The 25,021-nt window shown below is 54.5% G+C and overlaps 4 protein-coding genes across 4 annotated transcripts; all 4 read right to left on the bottom strand.

Moving 5' to 3' along the window:
- Positions 1-4,430: 4,430 nt before the first annotated feature.
- Positions 4,431-6,977, bottom strand: M406DRAFT_60675 (uncharacterized protein; the record flags this gene model as incomplete). The annotated part of the gene is made up of 4 exons (XM_040924692.1): positions 4,431-4,445; positions 4,482-4,734; positions 4,774-6,755; positions 6,795-6,977. The coding sequence occupies 4 exons, from the start codon at positions 6,975-6,977 to the stop codon at positions 4,431-4,433; spliced, it is 2,433 nt and encodes an 810-aa protein (XP_040777205.1).
- A 1,143-nt stretch (positions 6,978-8,120) lies between these two features.
- On the bottom strand, positions 8,121-16,401 carry M406DRAFT_346243 (SPX-domain-containing protein; the record flags this gene model as incomplete). Its single annotated transcript, XM_040922168.1, has 12 exons — positions 15,962-16,401; positions 14,662-15,859; positions 14,251-14,595; positions 13,364-14,181; positions 13,292-13,319; positions 13,083-13,092; positions 12,357-12,440; positions 9,718-12,282; positions 9,514-9,622; positions 9,427-9,431; positions 8,860-9,369; positions 8,121-8,428 (listed from the first exon to the last, which is right to left on the bottom strand). The coding sequence occupies exons 1-12, from the start codon at positions 16,042-16,044 to the stop codon at positions 8,121-8,123; spliced, it is 6,063 nt and encodes a 2,020-aa protein (XP_040777204.1). The 5' UTR covers positions 16,045-16,401.
- A 1,528-nt stretch (positions 16,402-17,929) lies between these two features.
- Positions 17,930-19,645, bottom strand: M406DRAFT_356251 (family A G protein-coupled receptor-like protein). Its single transcript, XM_040923394.1, has 3 exons — positions 19,335-19,645; positions 18,970-19,256; positions 17,930-18,826 (listed from the first exon to the last, which is right to left on the bottom strand). Exons 1-3 carry the CDS (start codon positions 19,455-19,457, stop codon positions 18,346-18,348), a joined length of 891 nt encoding a protein of 296 aa, XP_040777203.1. The 5' UTR covers positions 19,458-19,645; the 3' UTR covers positions 17,930-18,345.
- Positions 19,646-21,458: 1,813 nt separating this feature from the next.
- M406DRAFT_290634 (uncharacterized protein) lies at positions 21,459-23,007 on the bottom strand (the record flags this gene model as incomplete). Its single annotated transcript, XM_040918916.1, has 3 exons — positions 21,459-22,399; positions 22,493-22,582; positions 22,750-23,007. 3 exons carry the CDS (start codon positions 23,005-23,007, stop codon positions 21,743-21,745), a joined length of 1,005 nt encoding a protein of 334 aa, XP_040777202.1. The 3' UTR covers positions 21,459-21,742.
- Between the last annotated feature and the right edge of the window lie 2,014 nt (positions 23,008-25,021).

Here is a 25,021-nt window from a genome sequence, read left to right as displayed (position 1 = left end):
CCGACGAGGGTACCGATGCATTGGCGCGGGGCGCGCGTCTTACCTGTTGCTGTGGGTTCTGTGCCTGCTTGTTCAGTGTCAGCTGGCGCGGAAGGCAGGAAGTCAGGGTCGAGACTTACCGGCTGTCCCGCCATCTGCCTCGCTTGCTGCATGGCTTGGAAATGGGCCATCTGTTGGGGATGTATCTGCATCATATTATTTCCAACAGGTATGCCTCCCGGCATCTGGTAGCCCATCTGCTGGGCCAGTATCGCTTGCTGTTGTCTCTGTTGCTGAATGGCATGTAATCTCTGTTGTTGCATTTGTTGCGCTGCAACTGGGGATGAACCGTTATGCATCAGCAATCACACGTCTTCACACACACACACATACATGCATGCATGCATACATACGCATATGCGGCGCGCATACAAAGGAGCGGGTGTTGTGCGCATGGGCGGGGACTTACAATTAACGTTGGGCTGCTGCTGGAACATGTGCTGAACCTGCTGGGGGTTAAGGTGCTGCATCGCATGGGCATTAGGGCCCCCGGGCATGCCCATGAGTGCCGACGGGTTGACCTGGCCACCTGGAGCTGACACTCCCATCTGCTGGGCAAGATGAGGAGGTATCCCGCCTGGTTGCGTGCCGGGTTGGCTGGGGTTGTGAGCCATGCCGGGAGCCATGTGATGACCTGGAGGCATGTTGGGGTGAGGTTGTTGCATGCCACCAGGATGTGGCTGAAACCCCTGCGGCATGCTGGCCATCATTTCGAATGTCGCCTATCCACGGCGGTGGACGTCGGCCTGCGGCTATCCTCTTGACCGTGGCATGCGCTGCCTCGCAGGTGTTATATGGGGAGGGTTGGTCGCGACAAGACGGGCGGGACCGAGACACACACAAACAGACACAGACACGCACAGCTTCTCTGTCTTGCCTCTTGTCTCTCTTCTCTATATTTTGAATCTTCTTCTTCTCTGTCCACACTAGATCACGCAGGCGCGAGTTGCGATAAGACGGGAGCTGTGTTGTATCGCCGATTGTCGCGTCGATGCGTCGAGGACGATGTTTTGGGGTGGGGGGATTGGTGCTTTCGGCCGCGGAGGATCGTGGGCAGGGTCGAGGCACAGACCCCCAGGGTGGAGCTGGGACGTTGTCGCGCGAAAGAAGCAATCGCGGTGGGCTGTTTATATATTGGCGAGTACGTCGAGGCAACGCAAGACCGGAGGCACAGCTGGGTGCCGACCGAACAAGGAAGGATGGGCGACGATGCCAGTACAATATGTAAGGTAATCTGCACCCAAGGCGGAGCGGGATCAGACGGCCGGTGGCTTATGTGGATAGAATAAAATCGGGTGTCCTTCTGGGGGGTGTGATGTGCAATGCCGGCGCGCGCGAATGGTGCTGAGAGGTTGCAGCTGTGTGCTGGGTTGTGCAGTGCGGTTTGCGGTGCAGTAGCAGCAGCAGCAGCAGGTGCAGTCGAGCTGGGGGCTGGGCTCGGCCGGCAGAGGACCCAGAAAAAATTGTAACAACGATCCAGTTACGGACTAAATGAAGTAGGAGAGTTCGGGGGGGGAGCAAAGAGTCAGAGTGTAATAATCAGCATAGAGCCCTTCTCCGAAAGCTGCAGTCGCAGTCGTCGTTTGCAAGGTCAAGTTTGGTCGGTTGGGGTGGGCGCAGGGTCGTGGTGGGAAAAGAAAAGAGGTGCAGATTGGGTGATTTGGTTCCTGTCGATGGTGGATGCGGATCGACGTGTCGCAGGCCAGGGAACCGGAGTCAGGACCTTTTGGTAGGAGGGCCCTTGGGGGAGGAGGGAAGGGTTCTCTTCTTCTCTGGGGGGGGGCGTTGTTCAGGGGAGGATGAGGGGACGGGAAGCAGACTGAGGCAGACCTGAAAGGCGGGACTGGCATGAGTTGGGGAAATCAGGCAGAGAGAGTGCAGAAGCATGGAAAGGGTAGAGGGCAGAAAGGTCTGGGGGGTCTGCAGCCTCTGCTGAAGTGGTCTTGGGGGGTAAGACAGGACGACTAGAGGTGGGCAGATGAGGGTCTGCCACCACACGCTGTCCAATCAGGATCTTGCTCCCACAGCCTAGGGGCTGATCCGACCGCAGTCCAGACTCCAGAAGACTCCGCTTCCACAGGCTTAACAATGCCTATCGAGTATCCGATTATATCGCAGGATGATGCGACGATTACTGTGTGTAGAAGGTGTGTACTGCATATAATAATGTCGTTGTAGATCACTGAGTAAGGATCAAAGTATGTTGAGAAGCTAGAAAAATGGGTTTTTGGCACGAAAAAGAAAAAGAAAGGGGAAAAGTCGCAACGCAACGCGTGAACGATCAAGAAAAAGGAAGGGGGGGGAAATATGAGCCGTGGAGCTGTCGAGCTGTTAAACGTCTCGTCTTCTGATGCTGTCAGGCTGAAAAGTGGGCTAGGACCTGTGCCATGTCGGGTGCCGGACCGTGCGAATGAACCGAGGTTTTGTTGGGGGAGGAGGTTGTCAAGCTCTAGGTCGAGCGCGAGGGTGTGTGTACGAGTGAGTCTGTTATATAGCAAACAATTCATTTAGCTCATAACATTAGTGTACACTATGGTCTACAAAAGGTTTAACTTTTTCCTTTTTTTTCTCTCTCTCTCTCATCTCGTTGAAGAATATTTCGCCCGGTTGTCCAGCTAAAAGAAGTCCCATGATGACAGAAGCTAAGGGAACGAGAGAGAGAGAGAGAGAGCCATGAGCGAAATACTACTTAGGTCGCTTAGTGGAGGGAGCGGTAGGTAATACTAGTCTGTATGTGCCTGCCGGCGTGTGCACGCGCTCGCGGCTAAATTTTCCCAGCAGCCACGCACCACACCCTTGTCCCCCCCTATGGCCCCACTCGAAATTGTGTATAAAGGGAAAAAATTTAGAATTTCAGCCTCAAGTTGTTTCCATCTCCTTCCTTCCACGCACATTCCCACGCGATGGTCTCTGCCTCGACGCCGCAAACCACCCACGCCTTGAGGAAGATGGCGTGCCAATATGCAGCGCACAAGAGCAGGTGTGGCTCATGGTCTTGAGCATTCTCATTGCAGATGCAAGGCACAATCATGCTGAGAGCGGATATACTCTCTCTGTCGCGTCGAGCACCCCGCAGACAAAAGTCTCTTCTCTCCTGTGAAGACAGTCTCGCCTATTTCTCATGGCGGTCCTCTGGTACAGGCCATAACACAGGATATCAGTCAGGTAAGTCGTCGGCACAATGCTGCTACCGAGACTCGCAGCTGTCTTGCCAGGTAAGCCTTTTATTTCGGGTTCTCCTTTCGTTTCCATTCCTTCCCAAGCCTCTCTGTGCTCCGTATCCAACAACCTTACACGCATCCAAAAAAAATGACCGACCCCCATCTTCTACATGATGACAACTTACACAAATTGTCTTCTTTTCCCAACTGAATCGACCATGAAGAAGTCTAGTCTGTTCGGGTACCTCGCGCCGCTCTCGCAGTGGTCTGACGAGGCCTGTTACTTGCCAGTATTTTCGTTCTGACTGAAGATGGGGAGGCGTCATTTGCAACTGAAACCATTCTTGCACTACACTTGAAAGTAGAAGATTCTTTCACTGACCTTCCAAACACACAGATCCTCCCTGCGGACACGTACAGTAAACTTGGCGCATAGCTCCACTCTCCCCCATTCAGAGAACAGGTTAGTACACACACCACTCACGTCTTCACGCAACCCCTACAACACCACAACCACCACACCCCAACGATTGCATGATGAAATTTCCATCACTATTCGCAGTTTCCACTCGAGCTCCCGCTTCAAGCCTATTAGGGAAGCAGATGAGAGGCAATCCTTCCTTGGATGTCTGATCGCAATCTCCAACCTCCCTCTTCTGACATTTCACCTATGATTTCTTCATCTGACGCAGAGGAGCTGACTTGGTAATTCCACTAGTGATGAGCATTCACATGCATACACAAACCTGTTGATGAAGTCGCCCTAGGCCAGCCTGCACTCGCTGGCAAGGTAGGTAGGTAGGTTGGTAACGAGGCATCTCATAGACATACTTTGGTTCATGTAGTACTCGCCAAACAGATAGGACTACTCCAGGAAGAAAACCCCCAATACAAGTCGTTAAAACACATATTTCAAACTGACCATGAATAATCCATGATATTTTTTTATTCCGTGTCTGAGTTCCCCTCCTATGGATCCGTCCTGATGTCCGTGTGCCTCCCAAGCCATAATATCATGTACAATACCACCGCCTACGCCTCGCATAAAGATTTTCACGCCAGCAAAGGGCAGCATGTGATGGAAGAGCAAAACTAATAAGGACAATACAAAAGAAGGGAGGTTGAAAAAGAAAGAAGAAAAAAGATGCCTTGCTTGCCTGGCTGTTTCCTTGCCCACCCGGCCCTGCGATAAGACGCAAACCATGTCCAGACCTAGATGCAATGAGCCCATCACCAATCCCATTCCTCTCTCCCTCAAGTAACTTTGATCTCCTCCCGCACCCCCTCCCGTCTCGCAACGCGCCCGCCCACGATCCCCCGCCTGTTCCGGCCCGTCCTGCCCCGCCCGAGCCAGTTGAGCTTCAGCAGCCGGCTCAGCTCCTCCACCATCCGCGTGCCGTCGTCGCCGCCCCCGCTCCCCGTCGCCCCGGCCAGCACGCTCATGCACTGCAGCATGCGGCCCACCATGTCCGTGACGTACTTGGAGTCCTCGACATTCTGCTCCCGCAGGCTCGAGCCCGCGAGGGACGCCGAGCTGCTGGCGCCGTTGCCACTGCCGCCTACGCCCGAGGACACAGAGGCCAGCATGGTGCTGCTGTTGGCCGCCGAGGCGAGCTTGGGCGGGCGCAGCGAGTCCGTCCCTGTGCTGTGCGCGCCGCTGCTAGCAAAGGACACATTGCTCAGCCCACGGCTGCGCCCACCTGCCATGTCGCCTAGCAGCGTCGTGGACGTCGAGTTGTAGCTCGCCGTCGACGGGTCAAGAGACGCGGCTGTGCCGGGACGCTGTAGCGGCGGCGGCGGGAAGGAGAAGCTGGCGGCAGACTCGGCACTTGGCGACGTGGACAAGTAGTCGATGGGGAGAGGGCTGGCGAGTGCCATGGGGAGAAACTCGAGAGATAGGCGGGAGAAGATAGCCTTGAGCTTCTCGTAGCGAGGCAGGATGACCACGTCCCGGTAGGCGGTAAGCACGATACGGCGGACTTCTAACACGGCCGATGCTGGGGCTACACTGACGGTGCCGGTTGCTGTATCTGATGGCGGGTTGGTCACCACACCGCCCCAGAACTCTCTCGCCTGATCAGGCGTCATGAGGGTGCCATTCCCGTTGAACTCGAGATCCAGCGGCAGGAAGACTGCTTGCATGTATGGCAGCACGCCCGTGAAGACATGGATCCAGAGGTCGACCAGATTAGGGACAAGCCGGTCCTCCGAGTGTTTGCGCAGGTTGTGGTCAAGACTCGAGAAGCCAGTCCATAGCAGGTCCCGGAGGTCATCCACCACCTGATTGGGCGATCTGCGCTGTATACAGTACTGCAGGTGCAGCGTCACTATCCGGTTGAAGTCCTCAACGGGTAGCCTCAGGTCTTCCCCTTCGAAGATGACCAGGAGTTTAGACTTGAGATAGGGGAAGGCGTCGTCCATCGACATGCTGTTGAGACCGTACTTGGCAGAGTCGATAGGCTCCATATACAGCGGTATACCGGCCGAGCCCAGGCTGCCAGGCCCGCCCCAGTCGTTCACACTACTGACGGACTCGTTGAGGGTCTGGCTCTCGTCCTTCTTGCGCGCTCGGCCTGCGTGTCCGAGCCCACTGATATTCTTAAACGTGCTCGAGTTAGGGCCTGGACTCGATGGGAGGTTGAAGTTGTAAAGGCTGCTGGGCGCGCTCGGGTCTGTGGGTCGGGAGTTGCTCGCAGCAGACGACAGCTGGGAGTGGTAGTCATCCTTGTCCTTGGTCTTGTGCCTCTGTCTCGACAGGAAGTGATGCTTCTTCTCCTTCCCCTCTTTTTCCACGTCTGCAGGTCTTATGGTCGCCGATGAGCCGTTATTCATGTTGTAGAAGTACTGTGAAGTCGTGTCCAGACTCGTCGTGCTGAAGTTTCCCCTCTGGAGGGCAGACAGCGCTGAGCCGATCTTACTTGGGCTCGGCAGTGGTCTGTCCTTGGCCTCTCCCTTGACGCCAATCTTGCCTGGCCGAGAAAACAGCTTCACCTTGGAAGACTTCTCGGGCTTCTTCTCTGGCGATGGAGGCGGTGGTGGGGGCATAGGTTGTATAGGTGGTACCTGAGCCACGGGCGACGTCTGGCCCGACCGAGGAAATGCGGCGTTGGCAGCCGTCGCGGCGGCGTTGCTCCCCAGCAGGCCGTTGTGGTAGGACTGACCCCCAAAGCCTGTCTCTCTCGGCGCGCTCGCTTCCGTCAGGCTCAGCGCCGGGGGGTTCAAGGGCCCACTGATGCGCTTCAGCGGCTGCGGGTTCTCCTGGTGCTCAGTGAGCATGGGCGCGGTCTGGGAGCGTTGTCGCGAGTGCTGGAGCATCTGCTGCGACTGCTGCTGGTGGTTCAGGACGGCGGCCTGGGCCGCAATGTGGCTGGCCGAGAGCTCACGCGGCGACTGCTGTTTCTGCTGCTGGGACATGCTGATGTGTGTCGAGAGGTTCGAAGTCGAGATGGAGGGGAGGGTGGGCTCGAAGACGCCGGCGGTCTGGGACAGTTTGCGGGAGTGCCCACCTGGTCTTATGCTGAGGGGCGAGGGGTTACGCTGCTGCTGCTGCTGCTGCTGCGCGTCATAGCTCCCCGCAACAGATCTAGCCGCGACAGCCGCGGCGGAGGAGAGTGGGCTGGGCGTAGGTCGGGAGAAGTTCTGCAGGCTCGCGGTGCTCGAGTTGGGATTCGACGTGGTGAAGGGCAGGGTTGGCGGGTGCTGTTGTGTGGGGCTGCGCGCCTTTACCATCTGCAGAGGCATAGAGTCTTCGCTGGACGAGGACTCGACGCGGCGCATTCGAGGTCGCTGTGGTGGTGGCGGAAGGTCGGCGGCGGCGGCAGCTGCGGAGGCGGAGAAGAAGTTGTTCTGGCTCTGGGATTGACTATGAGCCTGGCTTCCCAGAGGCATGAAGGAGCCAGGGCTTCTGCCTTGCTGCGACGACATCTTGCATCTTTGCCCGGCGCAGAGCAGGGCTGAAGCGCCGGGTAGGAGGCCCCTCAGTCAGGCGAAGGCTCAGGCTCAGGCGCAGGGCGTTAGAGGTGGCTCTCTTCGTTTCGAGTCGTCGCAGCATATGTTGCAGTGGTATTTAGTTAGTGGAAAGGGTGGCTGTGTGTGTGTGTGTGTGTATGCTGTTCCGTCTGTGAATAAACGATTGATTGACACTGAAGAGAAGGGGTATCGCAGCAGAGGAAGAGGAGGATGAGGTGGTGGTGGTGGTGGTGGTGGCAATACAAAGTAGATAGTGTGCTGTCTAATTGTTTGATTTGAAGGAGGTTGGTTCGGGTGGCTTTGCTGTAGAGGGGAAGAGGCTGAACTGAACCAAGGGACTGACTGACTGACTGACTGGACTGACCTTGACTACTTTAGTTTGCACTTCAACTAACTCCAGTTTGTCTACAGTACATACCAAGTACGCGGCTGGGTGCGTGCGGGACCTATACCGAGAGATCCTGGCATATCTCTCAAGACTGATTACGACACTGATGGTTTTATAACCTTGCCCGATGTACTGTAGATTAGTACGTACTTAATTTACGATCTTAAAAACACTAAATCTGCCTGAGAGGGGATTGTGTTGTAGCGCACCAGCAAGTATGAGAACTTCCTACCACAGTACATATCTACACAGTACCACAGTAATGTGTATAGTAGTTACTTGGAAAGTAGTAAGACAGGATATCAAGGTAGCCCTGCTTTTCGGCACCTCAAACTGGAGAAACCCTTGAGAGGCCAGGGAAAGAAGGAAGAAGCAGGATGACGGCGTCTTAAACCACCCCTGCCCCATGGGGTTAAGTGCCTACGACCAAGGTAAGGGGGGCCCCTGTGCAGATGCTACTGCACCACAGTTGCCCCACTATGAGAGGGGAGGTCCTGATTCAGCCTCAGCCTAGAAATTTGGTACTGACTTGCCATAGTAAACATTACATAGCAAGCACAGTACTACAGTGATTTCCGCCAGAGACCGACCACCGACCTCTCCTCCACCTCGAACCAGTTTCCAAGATTCTCGCACATCATAATGGCATCCTCCGACCAGAAACTCTCCCTCTCGGCAACGTACACCTCCCCAACCAACGCTCCCTTCACCCTCACCCACGACCTCCAGGCCCCTCCCTCGGGCACCACCAACCCAACCGTGCCTGACAAGACAAGATACCTGGCCGACCTGCGCAAGGCCACATCCGCCATGCAGGAGCAGATCAACAAGGAGCTCACGCAGAGGATGGACGAGGACCGGGCCAAGGACACTGCCAACACCAACACCAAGAACGGAACACCGGCCGCTGAGATTGACGAGACCAAGGAGGAAGAGAACTACGGCGAAGAGGCACAGGAAGAAGAGGACTGAATGCACAACCTTTTCGTGGAGTTATCCTTGAGATGCTGATTCTAAGTCTGTATACCAATGGAAGAGGACAAGAGAACAAGAAAGAGAAGGGGTATTGCGAAATGCGCCTCGGAATGCGAAAGAAAGAAAAAGCGAATATGCACAGGAACAGGGACACAAACAACCCTCGACACACAAGACAGCCTTCGCCCCCAACAAAAGGAATGAGCCAGCATCATCCCCAGCCACCCGACGATGGCAGCCCACCCACCGTCGCCGACCCTGTCCGCCCCCACGCACCCGCTCTGCCATCTGTCCTCTGCTGTTGCTGCTGTTGTTGAGCACCTGTACCGGTCGTTGTCGTCGTCGTCGTCGTCGCCCGATGCAGACACCCATAATGTACGACGGTATTGTCAGGCAACGCAGCAACCACGCTCCCGCCGAGCCGCTTATGACACACCCCGCACACCCTCTCATCATGAACAACCACCCTCCTGTTGCGCCCGCCCTGTCCACCTGGCACCCCGTCGCCCAGCAGCAACAACGCCTGGCTCGCGACGAACTCTGTCTCGCGCAGCCCAGCCACGATGCGGCTCTCGTTCACCGCGCTGTTGGCTGCACGGATGCGCCCGCGGAAGTAAGACTCAAGGTCTGCTATGGGGAGCGTGTCTGGGATCAGGGACAGGGTCGACGCCGCGGGGAGCCGGGAGCCGTGTTTAGAGAGAAGGTCGAGCGCCGGTTCTAGGTTAGGTTTATTGGGCGGCGGCGGTGTAAGGTAAAGGGAGAGCAGGGTCTGGTAGATAGATGGGGTGGCATCATTGGTATCATCGTGTGCTGAAGACGGCCTGTGCCCTTTCGAGGCTGAGGGCGACTTTGGCGTGGCTGATGGGATCTCTTGCGACTTGTGCAGGCGATTACAGTATCTGGCAGTTGGTGTCAGAATACAAGATGGAAGACCCCCCAAAAAAAAAAATTTTGGGTCGAACGAAAAGACGATTCACTTACTCTTCTGCTTTGGCGTAATCTTGCATCTTGAAAACATAAATCAGCAGGGCCGCTCTGTGCTCACCCATGTTGCTAAACACGATAGCCTGTGCCTCGTAGAATGCCGGATCTGCAGGTTCATGTCACTGTCAGTGTGGAGTCCACATTCGAAGATGCACTATGTAGACAAAATCTAGCACGAGGTGGGGGAAACGTGGTACTCACCGTCACCCTTGAGAAGGCTAAAGGCCCGCCCCAGACTATACTGCCCACTCTCCTTCAGAAACCGCACAAGCCGTGCCATCTCTGCTTCCCACGTCACGTCGCGGATATTGGCCCCCTTGAGCTGCTGCACGAGCAGCTCCACCAGCCGGTTGTGGAAGTCGGGCGTCAGGTCGTTGAGCTCCGTGATGATGTGCTCAAGATACCTCACCTCCAGCTTCGCGTCAATCCTGTCCAGGAACTGCACGATGCGGTGCCTCGGTAACGTCTCGGCGTTCTCTGTATCGGCGACAAACACCTCCATCGCCAGGTCCGGTGCCTTGCGCAGGGTCCACTCCGAGAACTCGAGAATCAGGTCGATCATCTCGGGAGGGAGGTTCTGCAAGTACCCCACCGTGCGCTGCGGGCCGTGCAGCCCTGGCGCCTTGTCGTTGGGCTTGTCGCCCTCGCCAAACTTCTTGAGGAGCTCGAGGGCCTGGCGGTGGAGCTTCTTGCCGTAAAAGAAATCGACGAGCTCGTTGTACCGGTTGTGCTCGAGAAGCTTCTCGTTGACCACATCCGGGTCGCAGAAGTTGGGAATGCGGAACAGCGAGGAGGCGAGCGTGGGTGCGGAAAACATGTATGCCCGGAAGAGGCAGGTGTCGACCATCTTGAACGTGTCCTGGAGGTGGCGCTCCAGCTCATTCTCAGACTCGTCTCGCCCGCCAGTGGTGGTGCTGAGGAGACTTCGCAGGGCCTGTTCGCTGGAGCCAGTCTGAGCAGGCTTTAGTTTCAACCTGCCCGTCACAGGATCGAGGACGCGCTGCAGACGCGCGCGCGTGCCGGCCAGGAACCCTCGCAGCTCAAGCACGGCTTCCTTCAGGTCCTTTCCCTCCGGCACGCTGTTATCGTCGCCAGAAGACTTGCCATCCACACTGCCCGCATCGTCTGTATCGGCCCCTTTCTTTGTAGACGAGGTGATGGAGGCGGTCTCCGGGTTGGCCTTTGTGCGGTGCCCAAGCAGCATCCTCGCAAACCCACCACCCATATTTGTTGGCGAGGAAACCTCCTCGGTATGGTTCGAAGTGGCGTCGCTCTCCTTACGTGCGTGTGCGTGCCCATGTCCATGTCCATGTGGGTGTGCGTGCGTCTTCTCGCCATTCTCGCCCCCCACCACCTTGACATGATGCGCCTCATCCTCTGACTCGTCGCTCTCCTTGTCCTCGGGGTGACCAGACAAGTCGCCTGCGATACTCTTGGGAAACAGCCTCAGGACCCGTTCCGGCGGCGCATGCACCTCGTCCTCGTTGAACAAATCCATGGACTCGCGATACTTTTTTGCGCGAAACAGCACCTCCGCCTTCTGCATCTTGATGCTCCGCATAGTCTCCGTCTTGTTCTTCAACAGTGCATCCTCCAGCATGGCCAGCACGCTAATGGCCTCGTCGTACCTCTCGCTGCCCACCAGTTCCTCGATCTGCGAGTCATAGTCGGTCGCGTCCATCTTCCACACCACCCTCTCGCTCGAGATGTGGAAGCCCTTGCCCGCGTGGGCAAGACTCACGGTGGGCGGCGGGAAATGCAGATTCGCGGCGCCCGGCAGCGGGACCGTCTGCAGCAGGCTCAGCGTATCCGGGTTCCTGACCTCCAGCGAGCCCTTCGTAGGGCTCTGCAGCGCCAGGATGTATGGGTACGAGTACCCCACGCCCTCGGGCGCAGACTGCCAGGGGATCTGTTTCTTGTCGGGCACCGGCTTGCCCTCGTCCGTGATGAAGAGAGTGTTGATGTCCTTGGCGAGCAGCATCTGCCCATCGGCCAGCTTCGTCGCCAATGGCCTAGGCACGTACCCGCCCAAGCCCATGTAGCCCATGCCGGCGCTGCTCATGGCGCCAAACCTGCTCCCCTGGCCGGCACCCGCGATGTGGCCTGGTGCGACAACATCCTCCACAGTACCTGTGACCACATCGACCAACACGTACCCGGCGTTCATGCCACACACCAGCCTTGTGGCGCTCGCCCACGTCACGGTGCGGATGGCCTCGGTAAGCACGACCTCGGCGACGTCTGGAGACAGCTCGCTCTCGTGCCAGTTCCACAGCAGCAGCTTCCGCTTGGCGGCGACGGCCATGCGCGAGATGATCTCGGGAATGCCTGTCTCGGTGTCGCGCACGATGTTGGACGTGACGGCGAAGCACGAGGCGTTCTTGGAGCGCGCAAGGGGCGCGCAGCCGCCCAGCGGTTCGTACGTCTGCAGATCGTGCAGCGAGATGGCGTAGTTGGACAGGGAGACCAGCGTGTTGGCCTCCTTGATGATCGCCAGCTGTTCGATGGCCCGCGTTGAGAACTTTTCTACCTCTCGGAGGAGGTCGGTCGGCTTCGGTTGAGCTTTCGCGGGCGTGGGCTGGAACCCCGCGGCGTCCAGTGAGCCGACTGCCTGGGCATTATCGTGCTTATCTGACGAGCCGTTCGTAGTCGTCTTGTTATGCTGGGAGGACAAGGAGGGCGAGGAAGGGAGGGCTGGAGGTTCGAGCTCGTTCAGACGGTAGACTCGCAAGCTGCCTGTGTTCAGGCCAACAAGCACGCGGTCGCCTTTTTCGAGGTTCTGGTCAAAACAAATTTACTCTCCCGGGTGTACCAGCAAGAGAGGAAAAGCACACACATACCATAAGCCAGAATAGTTTCTATCTTGGACTTGTCCCTCTGCTTGAGTTCGATGATAGGTCGAGCCGTGAATGCGGAGAGCATCGCTGCTGCTGCCGAGAGGTGCGCTGGCTGGCAGCTGCAACCAAGATGCGGGGAGCCCTAGGAGGACATCAGGACCTTGTATTTGTTGAGAAAACGCAGTGTTGCGACGATGACCAGAGCGTGTATGGAACTGTTTGATTCAGCGGGCTGGTGTTGCAAAGGTACAGTCCAGTACAGCAACAGTACAAGCAAGCTGTCTGTGGAGCTTGCTAGAAGGCAAGCAAATGACCTTGACAGCGAGGAGCGGTTCGCAGACTGCGGGCCGAGTGACCTGGTATGACCGCATAGTTCCCGGCCTTCCCAACACTCTAATAGGTCCCCGCAACGCCCTATAAGTCTACGGATTGGCTTTTTGTTCTCATCGTTGTGGTCTCAATTCTTCAACAATAAATATAGATTGGAAAGAGGTCAATCTTCTTCATAATCTCTGTTGGTCAAAGATATACCTTCATTCTTAATTCCAAAATCCGTACTCAACTCAAAGAATAATAAATATACATCGCTTTCTATGCCCGCCGTCTTACTTCACACAAACCAACATTCTATCTCTTGTGTTCCACCACCACCCAAACATGTCCTTGAGATGTATACGTCTTCCCCACATTTGACGCCGAATTCTTATGTCAACACGTGCAATTCGATACCGTTCAGGAACTCCAAGGATCCTTCCCAAAACACCCCACTCAATGTGTACAAACAGAACATACTGTACCTTAGCACAAGCCTCGTCAGAAACAACTACATGCCACTAACTCTCATCGCCCCATACCCCAGGCTGACCACCACGACAAGCGTGATGAGACTGCTCGGCACGCCCCTGCTGATGAAGTGCCTGACTTTGAGGTATCTCTGCCCGGCCGGGTCCTCCTTCATGATCGCAGCTGGAGTGAGAGAAGAAGAAAGAAGAAAAAAAAAGTCAGCAAACAATTCGAGCAGTCGATGGATAGCAATGACGCGGTACTTACTCATATTCGGGAACCCGCTCGTCGGCAGTCCCATCGCGGCAGAGCACATCAGGACGCCCGCCATGACCAACAGGTTCGGGTGTGGCTCCTCCATCGACGCACCAACATCATAGACCAGCGGCAGTATGATCAAGGCTGCCACGGTGTGGCTGATGAAAGTCGCAATGACGAGGATCAGGCACGAGAACACGACCAGAACGCCGTACAGGCTCATCCCCTCCACGCGGTGGCTGATAGCGACCGCGACGGTGTCGAGGAGACCAGAGGACTTGACTGCCTTGCCAAGGGACAATCCACCAGCTGCAAGGATGATGATGGTCCAGGGGAAATTATTGAAGTCCTCTTTGGTCAAGATCCCAACACCGAAAAACAGTACAATTGGTATGATGGCAATGACGCCCATATCGCCAAAGACTGGTTCGAGCTGGTGACTCGCACACCACAAAGCGATGGTCCCGATTGTGACAATCGAGACAAACCACTGCACGCCCGTGAACTTATCCTGAACCTGGCGGATAGGAACAATAGTCGTACCGCGACCAGGACGAAAGGTGACGAGCAACAGAAGCCAGATGAGACAGATCGAGACGATGCCGACAGGGATCACAATAAAGAACCACTGGCCCCAGCCGGGTTCGGGAGCCATGATGCCCAGTGCCACCACGTTCTGCGGTGAGGCGATGGGTGAGAGCATGCCGCCAATGTTGGACGCAAGGGCTATACCCATGATGACGGCTTTGGACATGTTGGAGTCAGAGGGAAGGTTGCGGAGCATAGGCTATAGGAACACCTGTCAGTTATCACTCCCGTCCTCGTGGGCGATGCAAACAAATAAAGCATTTCTCACCTCGATAATAGAGAAGCACAGCACTGGAGCAGCCACGTTGCTGATCAACATGCTCGCAAAAGCAGCAACAAACATGGTCGCGACGAGCACCGTCCTCGGTGTGGTGCCCGCCTTGCTGAGCACAAAAGTGGCAATGCGCTTGTCAATCTTACACTTGGACAGCGCAGCCGCGAGCGTGAAGCCGCCGAGCAGGAGCATAATCACAGGCGTCCACATCGCAGAGAATATGTACGCAGTCGCCTTCTTAGAGTCCAGCCTCACATGTGGCGGCTGTTCCGCTATGATCACGTTAAGGAGGACGCACAGGAACGGGATCATCAGGGAGGTGACGAAGAGCGGGATTGCCTAGATGCACAGATTAGTTTTCATTGCCCTCTTGTCTCGTCGGACAGTAACAAGGATCAAACTCACCTCGGTGGCCCACAACAAGCTCACAAAGACCAGCATCGCCAGGCAATTCTGTTGCTCCGGCTTCTCCATAATCGGGATGAAGAGCAGCACGAAGAACACCACGAGGATGATCAGCAGGGTGAACATGGCCGAGCTGAATAGCCAAACAGGACATGTGAACCTGCCAACAGGAGTCATGATCGCCTTGGTCTCGGGAGAATCGTCATCATCGCCCTGCAGTCTCGTCTTGATGGCGTCCCCTCTGCCCAGCAGCGCACGGCCCAAGCTTGCGGCCTCCGCCCTGCGCTCCATGCCTATGAGGTCTCTCCACACGGTGTTTCGTTCCCACACGACATGCTCACGGAGGTGGCTGCGGAGGTCCCTCTTGGCCGCCTCCTCGTTGCCGTTAGTCACGATGTCGGTGTAGGCCTGCTCCATTTTGCTGATATTCTCCTCGACGGCTCGCATTGTCGCCTCCTGGAAGGGATATGCCGGCTCGACATACTTCTCCATGTACACCGGCCTGTACCGCCGGTCTAGGATCTTGTCGAACTTCTTCAGCACCTTGCGGAATCCAGTCTTGTTCAGCTGCACGTAGCTCTTGAGCTCGCACAACTGAACATACAGGCCGATGATGCGCTTCTTGAGCATGATCCCGCCAGAGAACAGCACCGCCTGCTCGTAGTCATCGTAGCTGGCGCTCATCCGGCGCACCGACCTCGTCAGCTCCGTCGAGACCGTCAGATCCGTCACAGGGCCCTGGGGTGCCAACCGACGCCGCCCGCTCAGTTGGCTGACACGACGCCTGCGGCTCGACGGCGCCGTCAGCGCAGTGGTCTCGTCCCCGTCCTCATCCTCGTCGCTGTCTTCCTCGACACCGTCCTCGGTAGAGCGATGGCTATGCGCGCTGTCCCTCCGCCCGCCCAGCTGTCTGTTCTGCACGTGGCTGTTGCTGTGGCCTGTCGGGGGCCTGTCAGCCGTGCCGTTCTCGCCGTCCTCCTCCTCTTCAAAGCGGCCAACGTCGTTCAGTAAATGGTTCACCTCGTCTATCAGCTCACGCTCCTTGATCTGGTAGAACGAGATGATCTTCTCGAGCTCGACATCGAGGGCACGCTTGAAGACGCCCTCGGGGTCGTCGGAGGGTATGAGGGGCCGTGACTCGGCATCGCCGGCGTGGGAGTGGTTGGTCTGGTGAACGGCTTTCTCGAGCTGATAGATTCTGATGACAGCAGGCAAGCGAGTCAGCCAGATGTCATCACGCCAAGTCTATCTTCGGTTGGGGAGGGGGAGGGGGAGGGGACGGGATGGGGTGAGAGCTCACAATTTCTTGAGATTGCTATAGGCAATGTAGTGACTGCTCCAGTCCGGCACGGCATTGAACTGGATGCTGTGAGAGAACTTCATCTCGTCCCTATCTTGGAGCCAACGACGCTTCTCGGCCCTCTTGGCTGCTCTCCTCGCTTCTCTCTCCTCGCGCTCGCGCCGCGCCGAGATTTGTAGGTAGTCGTCGAGCTCGTACTGCTCCTCTTCCTCCTCTGCAGCTGCTGATGTCGTCACCACCGGCCCCTGTTGCGATACTGTTGGGGACCGTATCCTCCTGCTTCTGTCTGAGACAGCCGTCGAGGTCTGAGACAGAGCCGCGGCTGAGGTGGCCAGCTGATGTGAGGGGTGCGCAGCTGATGCTGCCTGGCCAGAGTTGTAGCTAGTCGTAGTGATGATATCGCGAGGATAATCGCGGGATGAGAGCAATGTGGGAGGGCGAGTTGGTGAGCTACTTGTACTGTCCACACATTGAGATTTCAACGTCTCTGAAACCGGCATAAAACGATGAGGACGGCCTATCCAAGAGATAGATAATGCAATATCGTGGCGCGTGGTCTAGCTGCTGTGCTAGGAACCCATCAATCTGTACTATCAAAGCACTTTGGCACTGATATCATTTGCTGTGGGCGCGCGAATGTCCAGCTGGGTAAAGCGCCGACTTGCAAGGGTACACTAAATAAATGGAGCCGGGCAGGAGAGATCCATTGTCTTGCATGTCCCGCTTTGTTGTCACTGGTCAGGCCGTGCTGAGGAGAAGTAGGTGCTAGCCCTAGGGCCCCTACCTGTCCCCCTATGCTAAGCACCACCCAGAGGCCTAGTTCACAGCACGCCCTCCATGCAAAGATCGTCCTTGGATGTTTCCCCTTACGCTAGAACATACACTGCAGTACAACCCATTCATTCTCAATACGACCTTGCATCACAAGGCAATGTGCCGTAGCTACCATAGGACTAATATGCAGGTAGGTAGTAGTGTTGTAGTGTGTGACTCAAGCCACCCTCTCTTACTCGCAGCCAACAAGTGATCTGGTGGCGTGGACATCTTCAAACCTCAATAGTCCAGCGGGACGAATCTTCATCCTAAGGTCACACGGAGGTGGAACCAAAAGAGTCAGGGTCAATTTACAAAGTATACGCCGTGGTATTACGATTCCAAAACTAGTGCAGTCTTCACCTGTCTTACTTAGAGCCTTTCTCTCTTAGGTCAGAGCAGCAGATGAGCAGCCTTCCTCCATACGGCTAACCAGTTGTCATGACACTAACAGACATGCTCTTCAGATCTAATCACTGCGTTGACACATTCACGGATGGCTCAGCGTCTGATGAGATCATGAGATCTCCAGATCGATGCCGCATATGTACATAACAATAATGGAATTGTACTAATGAGCCATACGTGCAATTTTTTCAAGCAATTTTTTCAACCTTATTTCTGAAACAGTGATATTCGAAGCCTTATCTGAAACCCCCTGTTAAACAATGCGCGTTGGTGACTGTTTCCATCGCAAGCAGAAGTATAACAAGAATGTCGAGAAGGCATGTTGTTTCCTGCAGCAATAATTCCTCGCTCAGAAATCCATGTTGTTTTCATAGCTTTTGTGAAGGGTTCGGGCCTCCATCTGCATTTGTGCAAGATAAGGTCGTAGTAAATCCACTTGCCGTCTCAACGGTCTTCTCTTTTGAGTTATACTTTATACTTATAAGTTGTAGTTTCCAGCACAATCATAGAAGCAAAAGTGAAGACGTTTGCACTTTCTCAGATTGTAGCATCTCCCAACATGACCGTAATCTCCAATAAAAGGAGAAGAACATTACAAAGCTTGAGAGAAAAATAATAATTATGTCCAGTGAAATAGTAAAATGTTCTACAGTACACTCACATTCTCACAATTCTCATCTTGTCTCTACTGACAAACGTTTTGATTACGGTGTCACATGCCCATCACTCTAATCCACTTACACAAGGCAGGATATTACAATAATTGAGAAGGGTACCAATGTCTTAATTAACTAATTATTAGCCAAGTGCCGTTATGAAACGACTCGATTGAATTAACCAATTTTCGCGCCCAGTACCCTTGCTCTTGCATTCCACGGTCAATAAATAATAAAAGAGGGTATATCGGTATCTCAACAGAAAGAAAATCATCGTAAAACTCGTGTAACGAGGGTGTGTTCACTTTCATCGACACCTTTGTCTCACAACTTTCGTGTTCGCCATTCATCCCCTGACATGGCCATCTTGTCTCGTCACCTCAGTCCGAAGATGACAGGCCAAGTCAACTCTTGTGTGTCTCTTCCCCCCTCCTCTCACTGCTTCTCGCGATGCCTCTCATCTTAAGAGCAAGGGCGGCGACGTGAGCCTTGTCAGCCTCATGACCCCTAGACAGCAGGGACATCGTTGACTGGCCCGCCCGCAGGCGTAGCAGCAGCAGCAGCATCACCATTATTGTTCTTCTCAGGGAACGTGCCCGGCGCCGCCCGGACGCGACCATACTGCGTAAAAGCAATATTCATCCGGCCATAGTCCCACCTGCGGGCCAGGAAGAGGAACGCGCCCGCGACGACGGGCACCAACAGCACGTCCAGGATGCCAAAGTAGATGAAGCTGCCGACGACGCCAATGACATTGCCGCCGTCAGAGATGCCAAAGGCGATGGGGTAGTTGAGCCAGAGCAGGTTGACCCAGGACGCGAGGCCGAGGTGGTGCGTGCGGACGGCACCGAGATCGCGGCCTGCGAGAGAGCGGCGGCTTTCGAAGAGCGTCTCGTAGGCCAGGAGGAGGTAGGCTATGGTCCCAAAGGCGTAGAAGCCCCATTTGTAGGTGGAGTCTGTGTAGGCCGTGAAGAGGTAGGCGAGAACCCTATGAAGGTGATCGTGTCAGCCGGGACGATCCATCATTTCTGCACAGAAAGGTTTGCAGAGGTAGTCAGGGCAGGAGGGATGATGGAGGTGATGGAGAAAGAATGTGTATACGTGCATGAATATGAGTGGATGAGTACTTACCAGGTCCAAGACAAGAAGACAGTATAAGCGATCGTAGCCCAGGAGACACCGCTGATGAGACCCAGCGCGATGTTGACCGCAGGGAAAGACACAGACCAGTAGACATATTTTGCAAAGAAAATCTGGCGGTCACCGTTCCCGGCGTGGTCAACCTGGCCGATGACATCCCACGCCAGGTCGGAAGCCATGGCATAGTAGGCAATGGACCCAACGAGCAATGTAATTGTGAAGATGTAGTGAAAGATCTTCTCGCCTTTGTGAATTGCCGAGAGAACGAAGAAGACAACCTTTTTTTTTTCAAGCAGGGAGGGTCAGCATTTTCTTTTTCTCTGTGCCGTTTCAATGACACGATCCCAGGAACTTACAAATTGGAGGGCGAAGACAGCAGTCACAGCCCATAGCCAATCGGAGCCGTGGACATTGAGGTGCTCACTACCCGAAGGCGGGTTGTGGTTGAGGGCATCGTTCACTCTTGCTTGGAGAAACATCTTGTCGACGTTGAGCTGGGTTTAACAAATTGTTATGAGCGGTAGAACGCTATGTAATGATGATTGTGGTGAAGGTGATAGACACCGCCAAAGGATTGCGTCAAGACAGAAGGCAAGTCCACAGAACAGACAACCTCTTGAGAGTGGTAGTTCCTAGTATTTGACACTTTGTTTCTCACTGGCGTGTGATGAGGGAGAAGTATGAGACAGATCGTTCTGCACAGAAATGATGTGAGGGGCGGGGTGTCCTTTTATGTAGTATTAATAACTGTGCTCAACCCCTCCCACCCATTGACCAACCATCGACGGTGTGGAAGAGCATGAGCTTTGACAAATGCAACATCGTGCCCGCCAGTAACTCACAAGCCGAAGAAGCCGAGCTGGATGATTGGCGAAAGAGGCACGGAAAAGAGGTCCAGGCCCCCTCCTGCCCCCCCCCCCCCCCTTAGCTGCGATGCATCCGAACTTTCCAGCAAGGCGACAGCACAGACATCATCGTGAGGTCAGCTCGCAGCCGGCTTCGCGTTTCACGAGAGAAGGCCGACCCTTCCCTTCCGGCCCCTGCTTCACTTTCTCACGTTCGGTACCAGAGAGGCAAACAGAGAGCGTCGCCAATGATGTATGACCTTTCGGAAGGTGGGCTGTCGGAGCCCTGATCTGATAGGTCCGACGTGGTGCGCGATGTGGCAGACTCTGCCGTGTCAACATCCCCTCCCCACCTCCTCCGGGGGGAGGGTGGATGAGACATCAATTTTTTCAATGTAATACTGCATTTTCGCATGCAACTGTGGTACGACGATCATGTTCTGTTAAGTCAGCCGGTCATATGATCCATGGATGGCGACAATGCTGGAACATTCTCCCTCTCGCCCCAACAATTAATCAAGGGCGCCCTTGTGAAGATTTATTCCCACCCTGCTGAGCATTCCGACGTCGGTTTCCCGATGCAACGTGATGAGAACATAATTCATGGTTCCCCCGGAACGGCCGGGGTTTTCCAATTACAATATTGGTCAAAATGAATGTGATGGAGAAGGAGGGAAGAAAAAGTGACGAGGGCACGCGAGGCTCTCCGACCCCCCCCCCCCTTCCCTTCGTCTTGATGGAGGGTATGAGTCAAAGCGAACTCGAATAAGTCAAAAGACCACCAATTGCATACAGTACCACAGTAATCATGTTTCACGTTATTATGACTTCATATACCCCGATCTACCTCGCCTGCACCGGAGGCAAGTGGAGCAAGGACATGCTCTCCGGGCGGCCCGGAACGGGCGGCTCCGGCGACAGAGAAGGCCGGGCCAAAAACAACGCCCACCTCATGACCAATTCAACTTTTCAAACCGTTCAAATCGATCATCAGTAAGCTGGGCTACTGGTTGATCGTCAAGCAGCAATACTCAAAATGGGAACAAGGCAGAGGTGGGGTTGTAAAAGTGTACCGGTGTGTTGCATGTGCGAGTGTGATTTGAAAGGAGAGCAGAGGTCATCAGTGGTGCGCTGACCATTCCTCTCCAGCCTCTGTCGGGTATGTGTACCGCATGAAATGTTGGGTTGCACTGCATAGATATGCCGTGCTCCCATCCACTCCTGTGGGGTTGGCTCTGCGTGCATGAGGTGCGGTTGCAAGCGGTTTGCTCATTCGTCCGCCTGTGACGAATGAGCGGGATTCTGTCTGTCTGTGCGTGTGTGTGTGTGTGCGCGCGCGCACATACCAAGTTAGAGCTCAAGGGGGGGGTTGGTGGTCGAGGAAGAGCCAAAGTTGAATTGGCTTTGGCCCCCAATAGACCACATGATGTTATCCGACAAGCTTCTGACCACCCTTGGGGGACGTCTTCCTGTCTGTTCCTTCCGAGACACGCAGGTAACAATGAACTTAATCATTGAGGACTTTCACTGTACTGATGAAGTATGTAATGTCTTTTGGGTATATTGTCAACAATTATTAGGAAAAGAGCGTCCCTTGTTCTTTCTTTTTGTAATATAAAACTCCCCTTTCCTCTCCTCTTCCAGGACAACCTTTTTTTGGTAGCCATATCTGACCACCCAGCAACCATTCACTCGTAGGTTTGCACGACTGTTTGTTTAATATTGATGATGGTTTTTCTCCCTTCCATTGATGACTGTGCAGCGCTCGATTCTGCCGGGAAACTGTTGAGTAAGGTGCCCTGGCTGTGACGCGTGCCCACCGTGATCTCTGTCTTGGGGCCTAGGTTACCTAGTTCGAGGAAATCGTCGGACTGGAAAAAAAAGCAGGAAGAGAAGAGATAAAAAGTGTCAATAAAAGGTCAAGTCGCTGGAGGGCGGGGGAGGGAGGGGGAAAGACCCCTAGGGTCAAGAGACAAACTCACCCCATTGGCATCACCATCGCCATCCCCAACAGAAACAAACTCCTTGCGCATCCTGCTGCCCATGCCCAGTCCCGAGCGACTATTCTGCCCATAAGGATACTGATTCGACGCGTCCCCCAGCCTGTTCCTACTTCCCGAGAGGGACAGGAGGCCATGGAACATCTTATCAAACACGGGCCTGAGCAGCGCAGAAGAAGCCACCAGGATAATGACTCCATTCTCGGCCGACGTCCAGACCATGACCTCGGGCACGGTGTAGGAAAAGTCGTCAAAGTCGATCGAGTTGAGCGAGAAGAGCCGCACGACAGAGAAGACGACCGTCACGATGCCGATGCCGAAGATACTGAATAGCCCGACCTTGTAGCCGGATTTGACCTGCAGATTGAAGACCATGGGCAGCGGGAGCACGAGCATCAGCACGTCGACGACGACGTTGACCACGCTGACGGATGTGTACCCTGCGATACGGTTGCCACAGCTTCCGGCGGCGGTGGGATCCCAGTTCTTCTGGACGGGTTGGCAGATGAGAAATCCGATCAGGACTGTCTGGAGCAGCCAGGCTGCCTGCATTCCTATGATGATCCAAGTGACGATCTAAAGAAGAAGAAGAAGAACAGAGACGGAGTGTTAACAACAACAACATCGAGAAAACCTCTAATGAGTGGGTGATTGGATGGCAAACGAGACACGAACCCTGAAGTACCGGACCGCAAAAATGCGTTTCAACATGAACAGCATGGACCACTTTACTGTACACATCGAGAGGCCATACAGACACTGTACCATGAGGAACGACTGCGGAGAGGAGAAAAGAAGAAGTAAATAGAGGGTCAGCAATCTGGTCGGTCCATCGTGTTGCATAAGACTAATAATGACTGCTACAAGCACCAATCACTACTCTTCAAAAAAAAAACCCCCCCCCCAAGAAAAAGAAAGAAAACCACAATTGCAACAAAACTTACCTGTGTCAGTCGTGCGACGTGCCACTTATTCAGCTCATCCATATGCCAGCCCGCTCCACCGAGGTAGACCGACATGTAAAGAGCGACAATGAAGCCGTAAAAGGTGACAACAGAAATCCCATACAGCATGTCCTCAAGTCCCAAGGGCATCTGTCTCACCTGCCTCGAGTAGATGCGCAGTCCCGTCCAGAGGGCCACCAGCACGCAGAAGACGCTCGAGCACCATATGAACTGGGTCATGATACTTCTGTCGGCCAGGGGGATGATATGCCCTGGGAAAGGGTCGGTGCTTCCTGATGAGACAGACATCTCGCCGGAGAGGAGAGCGGTGGTGGGGTTATTGTGGGTGGAAAATGTTGCGAGGTATCGTTGCTGTTGGTAGCCGCCGCCCTTTGTGGAAGGGTTCGTATCTCTCTTTCCTTTCTTCAAGAAGGTGTACAACGCGCGCCTGTCGTGGCTACCGTTACCAGGGAGGGAAGAGGGCGGTGACAGTGGTAATCCTCTCTGAGAGTGATTTTGGGCACAACTTCTGAAAGAGGATCACCTGCTCTGTCGTTCTCCCCAACCTGCCACGTGCTGGGAGTGTGAATCGTCCCCCTGGTCCGAGGAAAAAGAGGTAGGAGGAGAGAAGGAGGAGTCTTTAGTAGTATTTTGTTGTAGTGTTTGTTGTTGTTGTTGTTGTTGTTGTTGTCGTCGTCGTCGTCGTCGTCGGCGCCGCCGCCGCCGTCTCGATCGCTTTCAGAGAATGGCTTTCGCCCTTGGGAGGATGATTTACGTTTGTACACAAGACATGCAAGTAAAGGGCAAAGGCTATAGTTACATAAGAAATAGGAGGGGGAAAAAGATAGGTCAAGAACAGGCAGACGGCAGGATTCGAATATCCACACCAACTTCTGACAAGAATGATGACATGGAGAAGATCCAGAAAACACCCCCGGTAGGAATTGTCTTATCATTGAAGTTGAGGTGGATTCTACAACATGCAGTAGTAAAACAGGAGGATATTAGGTTTTCTGGGATGTCAGTATGGTGCTGCACGATCCCACATCGTACATGGCATATAGGCCTCAATAGGAAGGAAGACGTCCATCATAGTATGCTCGGCCGAGCTCGCCTGACAGCTGAGAGAGCACCGCTACCCTGTTAAACAGTAGAGCCTGTTGCAGGAAACCCCCTCGAGAGATGGCCACACGGGGTTTGATTTCCAGATTTGACGAGCCAAGTTGCGGCCCTGATAGCCGGGTGTCCACTTCTGCAAGTATCTCCCCCAAGCATGGGGCTGGTCGAGCCTTTTAAAAGTGTAAATCAACGCTGTATCCACAGACACGACACAATTTGGCTTATTACCATGTACATCGTGTGACGGCCGACCACTTTCTGAAGTACCATAGTAGAAATGGATGAGCGATTCATATGCTAGGCCAGGGTTGAATATGCATAGTACTTGGAAGATGCATTTAAGTGTACAGAGTCTTGATTTCGGAGTGAGATACTATGGTACTACCACTGTAGATGCCGATTGACCCTCAACCCTTACACCGATTCAGATTGTCCCCCCCTTCCCCCAGGATGCATGAGATAAATACCCGAGGGTTTTTCTTCTCTCTTCCAGGCAGCCAGGGTGTCTTCCCCCGGACCCCTATTTGTGAGCATGGTCCTATACCTGGTAAAAGATGTGCAGTCCAAGTTGACAATGATCGCCCAAATATGGCGATCCCCACGTTGTGCCATCTGGGGGAACATAAGGATCTCAGAGCAGGCGAGCAAGCGAGTACTACATGGTACGTGACACAATAATATAAACATCATAATATCGGAAATCGGCTCCTCGCCATCCATATTTTTTTTCTTCTTTCTTTTCTTTCTTTCACATCCTCTCCCCTCCTGTTTCTTTGGCTTAGAGTGAGATCCCCTCGAGGAGTGGCCGACCCTGAACAGCAAACTACCGACTGCGGTATCCTGCCCTGGCTGCCCAACCTCGCCTCCACCTGTCATCTTCACAGCCCAAACTTTCGAAACAACGGGCCATGCCGGGCCTAGTGAGGGAGGGTATGGGCACCAAGGCACTCGCTATTCTTGATTGAGCCATAGTCGAGTACTTGCTGGTATTATCTTGCTGCGATTATAGTGGCGGCCCAGCCTCAACCTGCTCTCCGAAGGCGGGGGGCTACTGACTCGAAGATCATGGCTCTTCACATTTCGGTGCCGGGAGGTTGCGCACCCGTATTTTACCACAGCCAGGACTCCGCTGAAG

This window comes from Cryphonectria parasitica (assembly GCF_011745365.1).
Source record: "Cryphonectria parasitica EP155 unplaced genomic scaffold M406scaffold_4, whole genome shotgun sequence".
Classification (NCBI taxonomy): domain Eukaryota; kingdom Fungi; phylum Ascomycota; class Sordariomycetes; order Diaporthales; family Cryphonectriaceae; genus Cryphonectria; species Cryphonectria parasitica.
This window is presented reverse-complemented; position numbering and strand designations above follow the sequence as displayed.

Bases quoted from the DNA above. Each gene is read 5' to 3' on its own strand.
- M406DRAFT_356251 (XM_040923394.1), bottom strand. From the start codon at position 19,457: ATGTTTCTCCAAGCAAGAGTGAACGATGCCCTCAACCACAACCCGCCT. The intron at 19,257-19,334 runs GTAAGTTCCTGG...GAAAAAAAAAAG, and splicing joins CTGTCTTCGCCCTCCAATTT to GTTGTCTTCTTCGTTCTCTC. The intron at 18,827-18,969 runs GTAAGTACTCAT...TCACCTTCATAG, and splicing joins GTCTTCTTGTCTTGGACCTG to GGTTCTCGCCTACCTCTTCA.